This window comes from Acartia tonsa, chromosome 4 (genome assembly GCF_053477335.1).
Source record: "Acartia tonsa isolate MP-2025a chromosome 4, ASM5347733v1, whole genome shotgun sequence".
NCBI lineage: Eukaryota > Metazoa > Arthropoda > Copepoda > Calanoida > Acartiidae > Acartia > Acartia tonsa.
Window position 1 is genome coordinate 56,181,432 of NC_137263.1, and position 19,611 is coordinate 56,201,042.

The window sequence follows — 19,611 nt, forward strand, 5'->3', positions numbered from 1 at the left end:
AACATGTCTAAATCAACGAAAAAAGCTATCCGTTACGGGCGGACCGACCCTAATGAGAGAAAAGCTTCGCTTTTAAAAATTAACGAAAAAAGCTATCCGTTACGGACGGACGGACGTACGGACGGACGTACGGACGGACCGACCCTAATTATAGAAAAGCTTTGCTTTTAAAAATACTTTTAAATATGCTTCGAAAACGATCAATATCCGCTGGATTAGATCCGGTTCTCAGCCATACTAAAAATCATGTATAGAATCGTATTACAGACAATTTTCTATGGATAATAAAATACAAATAATAAGATCCATGATAAATTTAGAGTAATACGTTGTTTGTCTGGATCTATCAATTAAGATCTCGAAAACGGCTCATTAATTTATTTTATTTGTTTTGGGGTATAAATGTTATTGCAATTGATATTAATTAATTGTAATTCTCTATTTGCGTGTGCATAAAAATCTCACAAACGGCTTCTACCTTGCCACAGGGCTTGGTTCACAGAGGAATGCAATCAATTTAGCACCATTTTTTATAATTCAAAATTTAGATAATTACGACAAAAATTTACTACCAAAATCTGCACACAATGCCATACCCGTTGTTTTTTTCACCGTTATCCTATATTTGCTGATTTAGATAATGTGTTTCAAAATTATCTCTATTACTACTACTTATGAATATAATTGTCCGTATTTAAAATTTTATTTATCAAGGGAAAAAAATCACTAAACCTTTCCAATTTTTTACTTTTATTGTAAATAATTTTTTCTCGCATCGTATTATAAACAGCTTTCCGCGGATATAGAATGTACAATTATAAGATTTTAAAAAACTGGTATTAATCTTATGATTGTACATTTTTATATTCGTAGAAAGCTGGATATAATACGATGCTAAACATAGTTTTTTCGGATGAGAACCGGTTCCTATCCACTGGATTCGAATAAATACGAGAAAAATATTTATAAAGCGTCCGCTAGTTGTCGAAGTTCGAGTAGTGTAAAAATCCACGTTTAATGTTTTTTGAATTTTAAATGTTGTTGTTCTAAAAAACATAACATTTGTAGTTAAATTTAGTGTAGCGACAGCGTATTGGCTTATAAACTGGCATATATCCATTCTTTTTACTAACGGATTTTTCACCATATTATCATGTACTCTAATAAAGTAAAACTTGTAGCGGGCTAAACTAAAGATCCCAACCATGAACACAGTAATAGTGTCTGACTGATTATGACGTAACAAAAAAAATTAGCCAACGAGAGGCCGTTATTGACCAATGGTAAAATTTATAGTGGCCTCTCATTGGCTTTTTTTTTGTTACGTCATAATCAGTCAGACACTATTACTGTGTTCCCAACCATCCTTAGAATGGAAATGTAGGGTGAGGGGTACTTGTCTCCAATAGACAATTTTAGGATTTCTACAAATATATGATAGTGTTTGGTGACAGCCAAGTTTAGGATCTAATTTTGTACAGCAAATACTATGTACAAATGGGTACTTTATAAACTTGTGTACATTTTCTGAGTACTATGTATCTGTCATCAATTATAGTGTTTGCACGTATTTTTGTGTACATTCTCAGAGTACTTGGTACCTGTCATCTATTACTGTGTTTGCGCGTAATTTTGTGTACATTCTCAGAGTACTTGGTATCTGTCATCTATTATTGTGTTTGCACGTATTTTTTTGTACATTCTCAGAGTACTTGGTACCTGTCATCTATTATTGTGTTTGCACGTATTTTTGTGTACATTCTCAGAGTACTTGGTACCTGTCATCTATTACTGTGTTTGCACGTATATTTGTGTACATTCTCAGAGTACTTTGTACCTGTCATCTATTATTGTGTTTGCGCGTATTTTTTGTACATTTTCTGACTACTAGGTATCTGTCATCTATTATTGTGTTTACGCGTAATTTTGTGTACATTCTCAGAGTACTTGGTATCTGTCATCTATTATTGTGTTTGCACGTATTTTTGTGTACACTCTCAGAGTACTATGTATCTGTCATCTATTATTGTGTTTGCACGTATTTTTGTGTACATTCTCTGACTACTAGGTATCTGTCATCTATCATTGTGTTTGCGCGTAATTATGTGTACATTCTCAGAGTACTTGGTACCTGTCATCTATTATTGTGTTTACACGTATTTTTGTGAAGCTTAACATTAATCTTTCTTTAATGTGTTACTATTGTCAGAGATGGAGGGAGGGTACATTGGGCTGTTTATTGCACTAATTCCCAAAATTTTTATGATAACGTTTTCTTATTTATTGGTTTAGCAACTTTGGGGACTTTCATTCAATTTTGATTGGTTTGTGCATTTAGTTGAGTGTCCAAACGTTTCAGCCACTAATTTTAAGTAACGAAGGGGTAATATTGTGCATCATCATAGGGGACATACATCAATTTATTTGCTATTGTCTTACCCCTTTAGATACCTGGGATAAAGAGATTGAACAATGAAAGTTATTGTTATGTTAGTAACAACTCTTGGAACTTCAATTTTGATTGGTTGGCTCATTAAGTTGAGTATCCACTAGTTATTATCTACTAATGGGGTAATTTTGTGTATCATCAATTTATCTGCCATTGTCTTATCCCTTCAGGTCCCTGGAATACAGAACAATAAAAGATCAAATAATTTTCACCTCAAGGAAGATTTTTTTTGCATTTTTAAAATGAAATATTTGAAAAATTATCTCCTATTGGCCTATTCCTATATCTCTGAATGTGGGTTAATCCTTCACCTGCAAAATTATCTCCTATTGGCATATTCCTATATCTCTGAATGTGGGTTAATCCTTCACCTGCAAAATTATCTCCTATTGGCCTATTCCTATATCTCTGAATGTGGGTTAATCCTTCACCTGCAAAATTATCTCCTATTGGCATATTCCTATATCTCTGAATGTGGGTTAATCCTTCACCTGCAAAATTATCTCCTATTGGCATATTCCTAAATCTCTGAATGTGGGTTAATCCTTCACCTGCAAAATTATCTCCTATTGGCATATTCCTATATCTCTGAATGTGGGTTAATCCTTCACCTGCAAAATTATCTCCTATTGGCCTATTCCTAAATCTCTGAATGTGGGTTAATCCTTCACCTGCAAAATTATCTCCTATTGGCATATTCCTAAATCTCTGAATGTGGGTTAATCCTTCACCTGCAAAATTATCTCCTATTGGCATATTCCTAAATCTCTGAATGTGGGTTAATCCTTCACCTGCAAAATTATCTCCTATTGGCATATTCCTATATCTCTGAATGTGGGTTAATCCTTCACCTGCAAAATTATCTCCTATTGGCATATTCCTAAATCTCTGAATGTGGGTTAATCCTTCACCTGCAAAATTATCTCCTATTGGCATATTCCTATATCTCTGAATGTGGGTTAATCCTTCACCTGCAAAATTATCTCCTATTGGCCTATTCCTAAATCTCTGAATGTGGGTTAATCCTTCACCTGCAAAATTATCTCCTATTGGCATATTCCTAAATCTCTGAATGTGGGTTAATCCTTCACCTGCAAAATTATCTCCTATTGGCATATTCCTATATCTCTGAATGTGGGTTAATCCTTCACCTGCAAAATTATCTCCTATTGGCCTATTCCTAAATCTCTGAATGTGGGTTAATCCTTCACCTGCAAAATTATCTCCTATTGGCATATTCCTATATCTCTGAATGTGGGTTAATCCTTCACCTGCAAAATTATCTCCTATTGGCATATTCCTATATCTCTGAATGTGGGTTAATCCTTCACCTGCAAAATTATCTCCTATTGGCCTATTCATAAATCTCTGAATGTGGGTTAATCCTTCACCTGCAAAATTATCTCCTATTGGCATATTCCTAAATCTCTGAATGTGGGTTAATCCTTCACCTGCAAAATTATCTCCTATTGGCATATTCCTATATCTCTGAATGTGGGTTAATCCTTCACCTGCAAAATTATCTCCTATTGGCCTATTCCTAAATCTCTGAATGTGGGTTAATCCTTCACCTGCAAAATTATCTCCTATTGGCATATTCCTAAATCTCTGAATGTGGGTTAATCCTTCACCTGCAAAATTATCTCCTATTGGCCTATTCCTAAATCTCTGAATGTGGGTTAATCCTTCACCTGCAAAATTATCTCCTATTGGCATATTCCTATATCTCTGAATGTGGGTTAATCCTTCACCTGCAAAATTATCTCCTATTGGCATATTCCTATATCTCTGAATGTGGGTTAATCCTTCACCTGCAAAATTATCTCCTATTGGCATATTCCTAAATCTCTGAATGTGGGTTAATCCTTCACCTGCAAAATTATCTCCTATTGGCCTATTCCTAAATCTCTGAATGTGGGTTAATCCTTCACCTGCAAAATTATCTCCTATTGGCATATTCCTAAATCTCTGAATGTGGGTTAATCCTTCACCTGCAAAATTATCTCCTATTGGCCTATTCCTATATCTCTGAATGTGGGTTAATCCTTCACCTGCAAAATTATCTCCTATTGGCATATTCCTATATCTCTGAATGTGGGTTAATCCTTCACCTGCAAAATTATCTCCTATTGGCCTATTCCTAAATCTCTGAATGTGGGTTAATCCTTCACCTGCAAAATTATCTCCTATTGGCCTATTCCTAAATCTCTGAATGTGGGTTAATCCTTCACCTGCAAAATTATCTCCTATTGGCCTATTCCTATATCTCTGAATGTGGGTTAATCCTTCACCTGCAAAATTATCTCCTTTTGGCATATTCCTATATCTCTGAATGTGGGTTAATCCTTCACCTGCAAAATTATCTCCTATTGGCATATTCCTATATCTCTGAATGTGGGTTAATCCTTCACCTGCAAAATTATCTCCTATTGGCATATTCCTAAATCTCTGAATGTGGGTTAATCCTTCACCTGCAAAATTATCTCCTATTGGCCTATTCCTAAATCTCTGAATGTGGGTTAATCCTTCACCTGCAAAATTATCTCCTATTGGCATATTCCTATATCTCTGAATGTGGGTTAATCCTTCACCTGCAAAATTATCTCCTATTGGCATATTCCTATATCTCTGAATGTGGGTTAATCCTTCACCTGCAAAATTATCTCCTATTGGCATATTCCTAAATCTCTGAATGTGGGTTAATCCTTCACCTGCAAAATTATATCCTATTGGCCTATTCCTAAATCTCTGAATGTGGGTTAATCCTTCACCTGCAAAATTATCTCCTATTGGCATATTCCTAAATCTCTGAATGTGGGTTAATCCTTCACCTGCAAAATTATCTCCTATTGGCCTATTCCTAAATCTCTGAATGTGGGTTAATCCTTCACCTGCAAAATTATCTCCTATTGGCATATTCCTATATCTCTGAATGTGGGTTAATCCTTCACCTGCAAAATTATCTCCTATTGGCATATTCCTATATCTCTGAATGTGGGTTAATCCTTCACCTGCAAAATTATCTCCTATTGGCATATTCCTAAATCTCTGAATGTGGGTTAATCCTTCACCTGCAAAATTATATCCTATTGGCCTATTCCTAAATCTCTGAATGTGGGTTAATCCTTCACCTGCAAAATTATATCCTATTGGCCTATTCCTAAATCTCTGAATGTGGGTTAATCCTTCACCTGCTGCAAAAACCTTATATTACCTTTTAGCAGCAAAGCTACTCTTGAATTAAATTTTCTGTCCTTTTGTTAGTCTTTCCCGGTTGCTTTTTAAAAGCGAAGCTTTTTTATAATTAGGGTCGGTCCGTCCGTACGTCGGTCCGTACGTCCGTCCGTCCCAGATAGATAGCTTTTATTCATTAATTTAGGCATGTTAGAATTGTCCTATCGATTTCAAACTTTGCACGATGATTCCTGTAGTAGTTATAGGTACGATTTAGAAAGCAAAGCAACTCTATAATCATTACCAAAATGTCCGTACGTCCATTTTAAACAGGTTGATTTTTTTACTTTTTTAACAACAAATTTTTTTGTGATCTAATCATCCGATTGATCTGATTTTTGGTATATTGATTCCTGGGACAACAAAGTATAATGTAATAAGCGAAGCAACTTTATAATCAAGTCCTAAAAATATAAGTATGTCCATAAACATTATCCTGAATCAAGCAGTTTTTCAACAAATTTACTTACAATTTTGCTTTGACTCTTATACATTTATATTATGATTATTCAGTTCTGACACTATACAAGTGTTAATGTCCGTTTGTCCTACTGTTTCAGTGCTTCGCTTTTATGGATGTTGTCATCCTTGTTAAGTTGTCAAGATACATAGAGTATCCAATAGAACTATACATACAGCTTACTTTGACCGTCAATATGTTGTTCTTCCTACAAAAGGCTACAAAAATTATTAGAAAAATTGAATTATAGAGTAGCTTAAATTTAAAAGAAGAAGAATTTTATTGAATATAAAAATATATAAAAATTGAAAACCAACACGCAGAACCAGTAGCTTTATGCCTATTCGGTAAAGTGGTAACCGAGATCTTAAGCTTCAGACAGACATCGTTATACTTTGTATTTAGGACAGGAGTGTTTTTGAACTTATTTTTTCTTTGTCATTATTTTCTCTCTAATTTTTTATTCTCTTCTCTCTCTCTCTCTCTCTCTCTCTCTCTCTCTCTCTCTCTCTCTCTCTCTCTCTCTCTCTCTCTCTCTCTCTCTCTCTCTCTCTCTCTCTCTCTCTCTCTTTCTATTTTTATGTTATTTTATTTATTTTACTTGAAAACTATGATATGATAATAGGTATTAACTTTAATTTTAAATTCAACACGAATAAAAGTTTTGAAATTGGCAATTTTAGGAATAATTACACATTGTCAGACGGACGTACCTATGGACAAGACCTGTATGTAGAGTAGCGAAGCTACTAAAAATAATTGGCATGAAGGTAGTGTATGAGCCAGTGAGAGCCTCCATTCAAAATGCATCGATCAATTCTGTATTCACTCAGTTACCCCTTTTCTTTCCCCCTTCCATGCCCTTTCTATTATTATATTCCCTCTTTTCTTTCCCACTTCCCTCTTGGATACTCTTTGTCTTCCCCACTTCTCTTTTACTTAACCCCTCTGAACAAAAAGGCGATTTTTAGACCTTTGAAAAGCTTTTGTTACCAGATGTTAAAATTTTGAAAAATTATTATCCCTAATTTATTGAAATTAAAAAATTAAAAGATTAATTTTGAAAATTTATTACATTTTTAAAAAATGACATAAAATTTTTATTAAAGAAACGTTTGTTTATTCTGTTTTCTATGAAAGACAATACAATTTAAAGATCCAGGAAAAAAGCTGTAATTCTTAAAATTGATAGAAATATTAATTTAGCAAAACTCCGTGAAAATTCCACTGTGAATTAAAAATCCAACTGTTGTGACTGTCTGAAGAAACCATCCTACAAGAAGTTCCATCCCTCCAGCCCCCCCCCCCTCCCCCAACCATGCTCACCACGGCCTCCAAAATTCTGACATTCGAGGCTGTTCCAGATTCAACCAATCAGAGCTCAGCTTGAATTGTCACCAACCAATAGAGTGTCACGCATGGTTGCCTTCAGCCAATGAGAGCAGAGATTGGTCATGGGCCCAACCAATGACAAGTGAGGTGCTGGCATTGGGGGATGACACTGTCAATTATGGGGAGAGAAAGAGGTTGTGAAGTGGCATGGGGTGAAGGAGGTTACGGGGACGGGGGTAACATCAAGGGGGAAATTGTGTGCCATCAGCAGTCAGAGGCTGAACTCTGGTACCATTGTACATAACAGCCATTCAACAGACCCTGTGTGTGGGTGTGTGCGTGTGTGTGTATTTACATTACATGCACCATTCATATAATTATAATTAATTACATACAAACATACTAAATAATATCTGCAAATGTACTGAAAAAAACTGCAAATTCTAATTAATTTAATCAAGTGAAAATCTACAAAAATTATCTTTCTTCTTCATTATATACTTTAGCTATATATTGACTACAACAGAAAGAAATTTTTAAGTGATTTGTCGCATTAATACTATATTACATAATAGTATTAAAAAAACTTTTAAAAAGTCTGTTTAAGAGGCTTTTTTGTGAGTGTTTGTTATGAGCTTTTAGATATTTGTTGTTGGGACGGTTTCAACCACAAGCAAACTGATTTGGCAGGTATAGTTATTATAACCTCATCTTGTTATAGACAGCTTTCCGCGGATATTAAAATAAAAAATAATAAGATCAAAACCAGTTTTGTTAGCACCATAGGGTCGCAGGCACTTACTAACAAAACTGGTTCTAATCCAGCAAATTTTAATTGGTTTCGAAGCCATTATTAATTTGCATAATTTTTATGTCTACATATTTATTAGGATAGGTTAACCCAGAAAGCTTGAAGGCTTAAGGCTTAAGCCATTAAAGGATTAATTGAAGGACACAGTCGCAAGTAGAAAATATAGAAACAGGATAAAATAAGCTTCAATCTACTCAAAGAATAAATAAAGCATCAAGTTGTATGTGCGTGTAGGCCCGCTAAGATCTTGTAAACTGCTGGCCTGAACGTTTAAGATTTTTAAGGAAGGGTCAGCCTCAGTCTAGGGCAGGTTTTAGACTATTTAGACTACCTACCCTCTTTCTCCTAAATGATAAAGGCAAAGCAAAATATAGAAATTATCCAGATATTAAATCTAGAATAAATATTTATTGGGCGGAGGAAAGTGGAAGATTAATATGTTAAGCATTGCCCATGTTTAACATGGATTTTAAGAGTAATGGCAATGGGCGATAAATTGATGTACACTCCCGATTATGAAAATTACTCTTTTTAAAAGCGAAGCTTTTCTGTAATTAGGGTCGGTCCGTCCGTCCGTCCGTAACGGATAGCTTTTTTCTTTAATTTAGGCATGTTAGAATTGTCCTATCGATTTCAAATTTTGCATGGTGATTCCTTTAGTAGTTAGGTACGATTTAGAAAGCATAGCAAGTCTATAATCATCACCAAAATGTCCCTACGTTCATTTTTAACATGTTGATTTTTTACTTTTTAAACAACAAATTTTTATGTGATCTAATCATCTGATTGATCTGATTTTTGGTATATTGATTCCTGGGACAACAAAGTATAATGTAATAAGCGAAGCAACTCTATAATCAAGTCCTAAAAATGAAGTATGTCCATAAACATTATCCTGAATCAAGCAGTTTTTCAACAAATTTACTTACAATTTTGCTTTGACTCTTATACATTTATATTATGATTATTCAGTTCTGACACTATACAAGTGTTAATGTCCGTTTGTCCTACCGTTTTAGTGCTTCGATTTTATGGATTTTGTCATCCTTGTTATAGAATAAAACCATTTGTTGGAAATTATGGAATTGAACACTGCTAGTTTAGAGAACCAAATTAAGATATAAGCCAGCTAATGCTAGAACGTGTTATAAAACTTTATGGGCCATTATTATTTCTAGTTCAATATCCCCTTCTTCTCTGTCTTTCTTCTTGATTTACACATTGTTAAAAGCATAATAAATTAAACGTCATTAACAAAAATAGAAACTTACAAATCAATAATAAACTGGAATTTTCTAAATAATATATATGTAAAATTAAGAAATACAACCATAATTATAATTATTATATGAGTAATAGGCATTCTTTATTTTGTTTACTTTTGGTAACACTTTTAAGCATCTTTAAAAGATAAAATTAATTTAAATACACTGTTATACCGCTCTCGTATTCCTTAAAAAATTTGGTTACATAATTAAATCTTAATTTGTTGGTACTATATAATATAGATTTGCCCAAACTTTTAAATCATTAATTTCAATCTCCAGAATGTCTGTAATCGCTTAGTGGGGTAAAATTGTTTTCGTGAAAAATCCTCCAAAATCATATAAAAAATCCACCAAAATTAAATAAAATCTTATGTTTATAACCCTTCTATGATTTTGTTTATTTTTTGTAGATTTTGGTGGATTTATCACGAAAACAATTTTGCCCCACTTAGCAATTAGTGGGGCAACCTTTTTTTTAAGAATCCACCTCTGGAAAAAACACATAATGATTGCATGATTCACTCTATTTACATATTTAATTATCTCGCATGTTCTTATCTACAAAGAAAGATTTAAGAAATAGAGACCATCATATACAAGGACATTTTATAAGAAAGGGATAGCATACAGCAAATAAGGGGACAATAGGCTGTTTATTACACTAGTCCCCAAATTTTTACCATCGTTTTCTTAACAACTTTTGGTACTTTTTATTAGATTTTGATTGGTTAAAGTCTTTAAGTTGAGTGTCCAAACGTCTAGCATATCATTTTAAAAGGACCTATTTTACATTTATCAAGATATTTTCAGAAATTAAAATTTTTATTTTATTTTTCTTTGATAAAAAAAAATCTAATTTAAAACATATTCATTCAATGTTTAAGAATAAAATTGAAAAATCAAATGTTTTGCTAAAATCAAAAGTACACTAATTAAATTAAACAGTAAACAAAGAGAGAGATATTATTGGGGAGATCCCGTGGAACTAAATGGTTGTTCTTAAAATTATAATCAAACTAAAGACTCTGTATATTATACTAGCGGCTTCGCCCCTAGCCTCTCGGGGCTGTGCCCCAAGAGGTTTTATCAAACTAATTTTAGTGTTTCAGATTTTAAAGAAAATTAAAAAAAAATTGGGGGGAGGAGGGGGTATTTTTCATTTTTTGGGGGGGTTAGGGGTGTCCCACTCCCCAAGTAAATAGTTAAAAACCTTCCTGGGACCTATGAAAAGCTACCCTGTAAAGGAGAACCCGATCGCTTCAGCAATTAGCGAGATCCTTCGCTACAGACAGACAGACAAACAAACATCGTTCTACTTTGTATTATAGATACTTTATCATTATTGTCCTATGATATAAAGAAAGAAAGGTTTTTGTCTGGTACTTATGATTGCCATTATTACTGACTACTGAACCGATTTAGTTCTCCAGTTTAAGGAAGCTTCACATTGGTCCCAGAGTCTCAATTTTATAATCTTTGTAATAAAGTAATAATTTACTTATTTATAACGTTCGGTCTTAAAAAAACGAGGCAAAATAGTTCTCCAAAATAAAGTAGATACTTTTTTGCTAATTTTATATCTTACTATGTTGTTTTGAATAAGTTTGAAAACTGTTTGCCTTGAATTCAAAGGAATTTCTTCACTAAACTTCAAAGTTGACAGAAACATAGACATAATTGATTAAAAAATATCATAGAATTAAAAAAATTAAATATGTAAGTGGCAAAATTAAAAAAGACGCAGGATTTATAGAATTTATTAAATACATGATAATATTATTAAGATGTGTATCTCCAATGATGATACACAAAATCACCCCTTCTGTAGATTACAATCAGTGGTTTAAACGTTTCGAAACTTAACTTAAAGAACCAACCATTCAAATTTTAATAAAAGTCCGCAAAGTTTCTAAACCAATGATTAGGAAAACGTTATTATAAAACTTTGGGGACTAGTGTAATAAACAGAATATTGTCCCCCTCTTTCCTGAATTATGTTGCAATATACATAGACATAAAATTGGACAAAAATAATTTGCATTTATTAAAGCGGAAAATCAAAACTTCCGATGATTACTATTAGAGGTTGAAACGTTTGGACACTCAAATTAATTAGCCTTTATTAAAATTTCAATAAAAGTCTCTAAAGTTGCTAAGCCAACGATTAGGAAAACGATATTATAAAACTATGGAGACTTGTGTAATAAATAGATTACCCCTTCCTTCCTGCAATATACATCGACCTAAAAATGAACAAAAACAAAGCACATTTGTTCAAGTTGAAAATCAAGGTTTTTATAGCTTTCTACCTCTATCTTTTGTTAACAGTCTAAAACCTGCAAGTAACAAAAAAAATTTACTAAACATTAGTTACTACAAAGATATTAATGAACACACAAAGAGACATTTAACTATATCAATTTTGTACATATATTATAAAAATGAACCACTGTGCCAAAAAATATTAAAATTCCCTTGTTTATTAGCAAATTAACCTTGCTCAAAATTATTATGCTTCAAGTATTTCTAAATTTTTGCTTTATTTGGTTGCAGTATATTATGAAATAACATGTTTTACTTAAATTGAAATTAGACCGCAATTTTATTTATTTAAGAATTTTGAATGCTGATGTTAAATTAAGCAACGTTAAATAAGGGCTAAGGATGTCCTGCATATATTTAGCTACCTTAATTTACTTAAAATATATTTATTTAGATTTTAAAAACTTGTAGTATAATAAGAAATCTATTATTTTTAGCGATGTATAATTTTGTATGCCAAAAAAATTATGCAGTATTGTCAATGTATTAATTATATCTTTAAAAGTTCCATTCAATTAATATGTAACAATAGTTTAAAATATAATTTAAAAGCAGATGTGGTCAAATTTACCAATTTTCTCTGACTGCGCACCAAACAGAAGTAAGGCCATATCCTTATAAAGGAGCTAAGCTCCAATGAAAAAAATAAGATATATCATCTCATCGTAATATAGACAGGTTACCGCGGATATTAAAATGAAAAAATTATACGATCAAAACTAGTTTTGTTAGCCCCGAGGGGCCGAAGATGCGGGCTAACAAAACTGCTATTAATTTGATGATTTTTGTTTTAATATTCTTGAAAAATGTTTGAATTTGTACGATCAAAACTGGTTTTGTAAGCCCCGAGGGACCGAAGACGAGGGCTAACAATACTGCTACAAATTTGATGATTTTTGTTTTAATATTCTTGGAAAAATGTTTGAATGCGATGCTAAACATGATTTTTCAGTATGGCTGAGAACCGGTTCTAATCCAGTGGATGTTAATCGGTTTTGAAGCCATACTGGAAATATTGTTCTTGTTTTGCACAATGTAAAAACCTTATTTTCCTGCAAGCTATAAACTAAAATTTTCTGGGTTATAGCGAAAAAAAGTGAGTGTTTTGGCTAAAGTGTATAAATTATGTCCGTCAAAATAATAGCAACAGTCAACACCTACCATAAAAAGTTCTAAGTCGAATATAATTTTTCATTAACAACAGGCATTGAAATTAAAAGTTTTACTTACTGTTAAAAAATTGCTTTAAAAAAAAATTATTGTTAGAAAAGGTGGTTTTAGTATAATTACCATATAAAAAAACCCAGATTTTTTTGTGGGTTTAATGCAACATCTGGAAAAGAATATAAAAACGTCAACTGGTTACATTACAACTTGATTTAAGAGACAATATCTTTTAAAAAATATATAGGTTGCAACTTCCCGCCAATAAATATCAATTTTATGTTCTTTTTCCCCTTTAGGCTGTGTAAGATAATTTAGAAAAGTTGCTCGGATAATATAGGAGAAACAACCAATAAAGATTTGCCTAAACAACCCAAAGTTTTTAAACTAACAAATGAGAGAAATTATTTATTAATTTTAAATTTAGTTGTTTGATTTTCAGTCCAATGTCCCCTACTTCCTTTTAGTTTATCTTATGTATGAATCATTACAAAGCTTAATTTATCTTGTTTTTAGAATGATATCTAAATTAATTGTATCTTTTATGTTTCTGGTTTTACAACTGCTATAATTTGTTCTATTTTTAGACTTTTAATGATTGTATTATGAAGCGTATTTATCTTTTTTCCAAAGTGATACCTAGACTAATTGTATCATTTTTGTTTCAACTTTTACAGCCGCTGTATTTTGCTATATTATTTTTTATCTTGTATAAAAATTGATACTTAGACTAATTATATTTGTATACTTAAGATTTTTATAGAGCTTATTTGATTGTACATTTTATGTTTTAGCTTTTTTGACTGCTAATATTCTAATATTGTAAAAAAAATTTAATGACAGCATTAGAAAGCTTATTTTATCTTGTTTCTAAAATGATATCTAAACTAATTGTGTCTTTTATGTTTCAGGTTTTACGGCCGCTATTAAGTTCACTGCGGCCAACCCTCTCTGGAGGAGAGGACACAAGGGATAGGAGCAAGGACAAGGAGCATCTTAGCAGCACAGCCATGGGAACTGTACTTAGCTTCTCTCCAAGGTAATAATAAAGTACACTATGTACTAATAAAGTACACAAGTACAAGGGTACATCTTAGCAGCACAGCCATGGGAACTTTACTTAGTTTCTCTCCAAGGTAATGATAAAGTACACTATGTACTAATAAAGTACACAAGTACAAGGGTACATCTTAGCAGAACAGCCATGGGTACTGTACTTAGCTTCTCTCCAAGGTAATTATAAAGTACACTATTGTAGTTATAAAGCTTCTTTCCAAGGTAATAGTAGAGAACAATTGTACTAATAAAATACACTTTGTACTAATAAAGGCCACCAAGAAATTTATTTTAGAATTTTATTAAAAAACATGTAATTTAAAAAATAAAAAATATACCTATGTATTTTTATTGTTGTTTTTTACCTGTATGGATGTAGGAGAAATTAATTTTAAATTTATTATATGCTTAATTTTTCCATACTATTTCTGTTTTAGTCATAAATAAACTTTGCATGTATGGAAAGTTTACAAATACAGACAGGGTGTTCTAAAATTTAGTGAGATTCCAATCAGATTTTCAAAAATTTGAATGCTCTGCTAAGGTGAAAAACAACAATTATATTACAACAATCCTTTAGATAAATACTTATTCTTATTAACGGAGACTTATAATTTTTGGGAAAAGTCTATTTAAATGTATTCCATAATAATTCGAAACATCGAATGTTTTATATTTCCCTTTAGAACTTTCTATAGAGAGGAATCAATTTTAAAAATGAGGAGTTTTAAACCAGAAAAAGTATTCTGTGACAACCTTCAGGCAAATACTGTTTTGTTTCATTAGTTAAATTCATTGTTACAAGGCTCTTATGATTTTCTATTAATTCGTAAATTTATCTTCATAAAAAAGTAAAATCGGTTAGAATTATCAACTGATTTATTGTTTTTTGTGAAAACCTGGTTTATAAGAATGTGTATTGTGTATCTTTGGAAATTGTAGTCAAGTTTTGATTAACTTCTAACAGAAGAAGTAAGTTTTATCAATTGGAATTAATTTTGTTGTACACCCTTTAAACAGTATTATAAAGTTTGTGCAGGATATTCACTGAATTATTTAGTATACATCCTAACAGAATTTAGAATAAGTATTCATAAAAACTATTAAGAAATTCCCTGAATTATAGTCGCACAAAATTCAAAAGAAGGTCTACAAATTATCTGAAATAGTCATTATTCCATTATGAACAGTTATTTCCCAGTTCACATAAAAGACTTTTTTTCGCGTATTTTCTTCAGTTTAGTCTCCATGTTCTGCATTGGATCTTGGTTATTCCAGATTATTTGTAGACCTTCTTTAGTGCGGGCATGGCATGTACGTTCAGCCATTTGGCAGTTAGCAGCCTTTTCATTTCATATTTAACCGTTACCAGGGACATTTTACCGTGAACTGCACTAGCACCAAATATTTAAATGGTATATTTTATACATACCTGATCAATATTTTTGAATACATTTCCAATCCTTGAAACATCTGAAAAATTGTACAAAATTAGATGAAAATAGCACGAAATTGTTTTAACTTGTTGTTTCAAAAATTTCAGGGTGAAAAGGACAATCCATATATAAAAGTAACATGTTGTCTGTCTGTATGTCTGTTTGTACTAAAGGATCTCGCTAACAGCTGGACCAAAATGGTACCCCTTTACAGCGAAGCTTCTTATAGGTCCGGGAAAGGTTTATAGCTATTTCGGGGGAGGGTACCACTACTCTCCCCAGAGAAATCGCCCCTATTAAAAATTATATATTGTATTGGAGGAAAGATTGAATAATTGTTCATTTTGGTATGGCTTCGAAACCGATTAATATCCGCTGGATTAGAATCGGTTCTTAACCATACTAAAAAATTATGTATAGCAAAGAATCATAGACAATTTTCCATGAATAACAAAATAAATATCATAAAAATAATACCAGTTTTGTTATTCAGGACCTTAGTACCCTCGGGGTTAACAAAACTTGTTTTAAAATTTTTCATTTTAATATCCGCAGAAAGCTGTCTATAATACGGTGCTATGAATAACTATTATCCTATCCCTTATTCCCTGAGAAAAATAGAAAATATAAGAAATATCGTCACTAATAATTAAACTTTGATGAAATATCAATTACTAGCGGCTACGCCCCTAGAGGCCTCTAGTGGCCTTTAAATGTTTTTTTTTTATTTTAAATATCTAATTTGAGAAATAACTTGTCTATGTTATCAATTGTTAAATTCATGCGTCTACGCAGCGCGACTACGTAGCGCGACTATGCTAGCGACACTATGCGGCGGAAATATTTAATATTTTTGATTTTATTGTGATTTCTCTTGGGAGGGTGGTTGTACCCTCCCCCAAAATAGTTATAATCCTTTCCGGGACCTATGAGAAGCTACCCTGTTACGGAGAACCCGATCGGTTCAGCGGTTAGCGAGATCTATCGGTACAGACACACAGATACACACACAGATACACACACAGACACACATACAAACATCCTGTTACTTTAGTATAAGGATATAAGGTCCTATTATGATTAAATGGATACATTATTACTTGGATTTACACCAAATTTTCATGTACTCTAATAAAGTGATACTCGCAGCTGACTAAAATAAAGATACCCCAAGATGTATATACAGGTAACTACCTCCCCCCTTTTTCTTCTGTTAGCAAATTTTTCCTGCTACTTGGCTGTGTTGGTACTCCCGACACCATTGGTTGATTTTTAAAGACCCAATTGAGAGTCGGCTAAAGGTAATTGAAATAGGGATATACAGCTATTTAACCCCTTCCCCCTCATGTGTTTTACTCTTATCCCCCATCTACCTTCTTTACCCCATCCCCTTCCCTCTACTGAATGAACGAACTGACCAATAAATGTATCCATATAGCAATGAAGCAACTTAAATTGACGACAAATTTTCCCTTGTCAATATATCCACGTATATATTCTATATCCATTGTAATGGGAAAACAATGTTATTGAAGGCTCTAAAAAGGTCCGCATTTTTAATATCCTATAATTTGAATTTTGTTCTCATATTTTTAGGGAGAAGACACCCCCGTACGCGCTAGACTACACCAACGCAATCAACTACGACACACTTAACAATCTGAAGAACAAGGAGATACTTATCAACAACGAGAATGCTAATATACTGGTCAGTATCTATCTATCTATCTATCTATCTATCTATCTATCTATCTATCTATCTATCTATCTAACTATCTATCTATCTAACTATCTATATATCTATCTATCTATCTAACTATCTATCTATCTATCTATCTATCTATCTATCTAACTATCTATCTATCTAACTATCTATATATCTATCTATCTATCTAACTATCTATCTATCTATCTATCTATCTATCTATCTATCTATCTATTTATCTATCTATCTATCTAACTATCTATCTATCTATCTATCTATCTATCTATCTATCTATCTAACTATCTATCTATCTAACTATCTATATATCTATCTATCTATCTAACTATCTATCTATCTATCTATCTATCTATCTATCTAACTATCTATCTATCTAACTATCTATCTATCTAACTATCTATATATCTATCTATCTATCTATCTATCTATCTATCTATCTATCTATCTATCTATCTATCTATCTATCTATCTATCTATCTATCTATCTATCTATCTATCTATCTATCTATCTATCCCAGATTGACAAGAACGCCCTGGAGAAGAATTTAAAGAAGCACTCAATGTTTATAAACGCGCTGAGCTGGAAGAAATTTAACAACAACAAAAAGAAAAGTGTTGAACAAACACATTCCACCAAGAATAAGGTGAGATTTTGATATTTGATGGCGATACCTGCCTTAAATAGTATCAAATTACAGACAATGTTCTACGAATAATAAAAGAAGAAAAAAATGTAAAACCAGTTTTGTTACCCTTCGATTCAAGAGCTAACAAAAAAACCGGGCTAACAAAACTGGAAACTTTCATGATTTTTCATTTTAATAATTGTTGAAAATTGTCTTTGTACATGATTAGTATGGGTTAGAACCGGTTCTAATCCAGCGAATATTAATCGGTTTCGAAGCCATATCGGAAAAGACATTTTTATCCTTAAATAGCTCAACTAACGGCATTTTTTACAGATGTTTAAAAACAAGGATGACAACATCCATAAAAGCGAAGCACTGAAACGGTAGGACAAACGGACATGAACACATATATAGTGTCAGAACTGAGTAATCAGAATATAAATGTATAAGAGTCGAAGCAAAATTGTAAGTAAATTTGTTGAAAAACTGCTTTATACAGGATAATGTTTATGGACATACTTACATATTTAGGACTTGATTATAGAGTTGCTTCGCTTATGACATTATACTTTGTTGTCCCGGGAATCACTATACCAAAAATTAGATCAATCGGATGATTAGATCACATAAAAATTAGTTGTTAAAAAAGTAAAAAAATCAACATGTTTAAAATGGACGTACGGAAATTTTAGTAATGATTATAGAGTTGCTACGCTTTCTAAATCGTACCTAAATACTAAAAGGATCACCATGCAAAATTTAAAATCGACAGGACAATTCTAACATGCCTAAATTAACGAAAAAAGCTATCCGTTCCGGACGGACGTACGGACGGACCGACCCTAATCATAGAAAAGCTTCGCTTTTAAAAATCGCTGTGACACTTAGTTGGTTATGATTTTAAAAATTGTGTCTTTAGATTTCAAAACAAAGATGATTTTTTTCTAACACAATATTAAACGTTCCGTTCCTTAACCCTTGTTAATATAAGAATCGATATATTATTGCTTGGACTCTAATAAAGTTATTCTCGCAGCTGGCTAAAATTACGATACCCCCCATCCACCCCCTTTACAATATCCCCTCACCTCCTACTGGATGAACGAAGTGACCAATGAACGAGGTCCATGTTAGCAACCTAGATTGACAACAATTTTTCCCGTATTAAGATATCCACGTATATTCTACATCCATTGATATTAAAGAATTCAAAATCTGCCAATTAACAAAAATGATTTAAGCATTGTTGACGTTCCTTAACCCTAGTTATAGAGTAGCAACGCTACCAAAAATATAAAAAATTTGTCATAATTTTTTACCACGTACTTTTCTTCATTTGTAGACATTGATTGTTTAAAATGTCAAGAAATGCAATCATCAATATTTAAAAATTTTGCAATATTAAAAGTACTCTTTTTTTATATAAAAATAATGTATTTTAAAATAGTGGTAAAGCTCCTATGGGGTGGGGGTAAAAATCTACCCCTCACCCCCCCCCCCTAATCTTAATAATATTGTTTGAAATTAAAAACGAAATACATTATTTTGGGATATAAATAAAATAATTTAGATATTAAAGTACACTATGTAATATATAAATTCACGAAAATCCCCTTTCCAGTATGGCTTCGAAACCGATTATAATTATGTGGATTAGAACCGGTTCTCAGCAATACTAAAACATCATGAATAGCATCGTATTACAGACAATTTCCCAAGATTTTTAA

At 32.3% G+C, this 19,611-nt stretch overlaps 3 protein-coding genes across 4 annotated transcripts in view; 1 reads left to right on the plus strand and 2 right to left on the minus strand.

The window, feature by feature from the left end:
* The window catches only part of MED18 (mediator complex subunit 18), a 550,858-nt gene that overhangs the window by 440,914 nt on the left and 90,333 nt on the right, over positions 1 to 19,611 (minus strand). The gene's annotated exons all lie outside the window — the stretch shown is intronic.
* LOC145317859 (uncharacterized) overlaps positions 1 to 19,611 on the minus strand; it is a 266,488-nt gene that overhangs the window by 156,556 nt on the left and 90,321 nt on the right. The window lies entirely within an intron of this gene.
* Positions 7,745 to 19,611, plus strand: part of Cdk5alpha (Cdk5 activator-like protein) — a 67,021-nt gene continuing 55,154 nt past the window's right edge. Inside the window, exons 1-4 of one of the 2 annotated variants that reach the window (XM_080159147.1) lie at positions 7,745 to 8,165; positions 13,952 to 14,079; positions 17,129 to 17,240; positions 17,774 to 17,899. In XM_080159147.1, the coding sequence (XP_080015273.1) occupies positions 14,051 to 14,079; positions 17,129 to 17,240; positions 17,774 to 17,899 (267 nt within the window). In that variant the 5' untranslated portion in view covers positions 7,745 to 8,165; positions 13,952 to 14,050. Of the gene's footprint in view, positions 8,166 to 13,951; positions 14,080 to 14,232; positions 14,274 to 17,128; positions 17,241 to 17,773; positions 17,900 to 19,611 lie in introns of those variants that run through there. The other variant, XM_080159148.1, reaches the window with a different exon arrangement.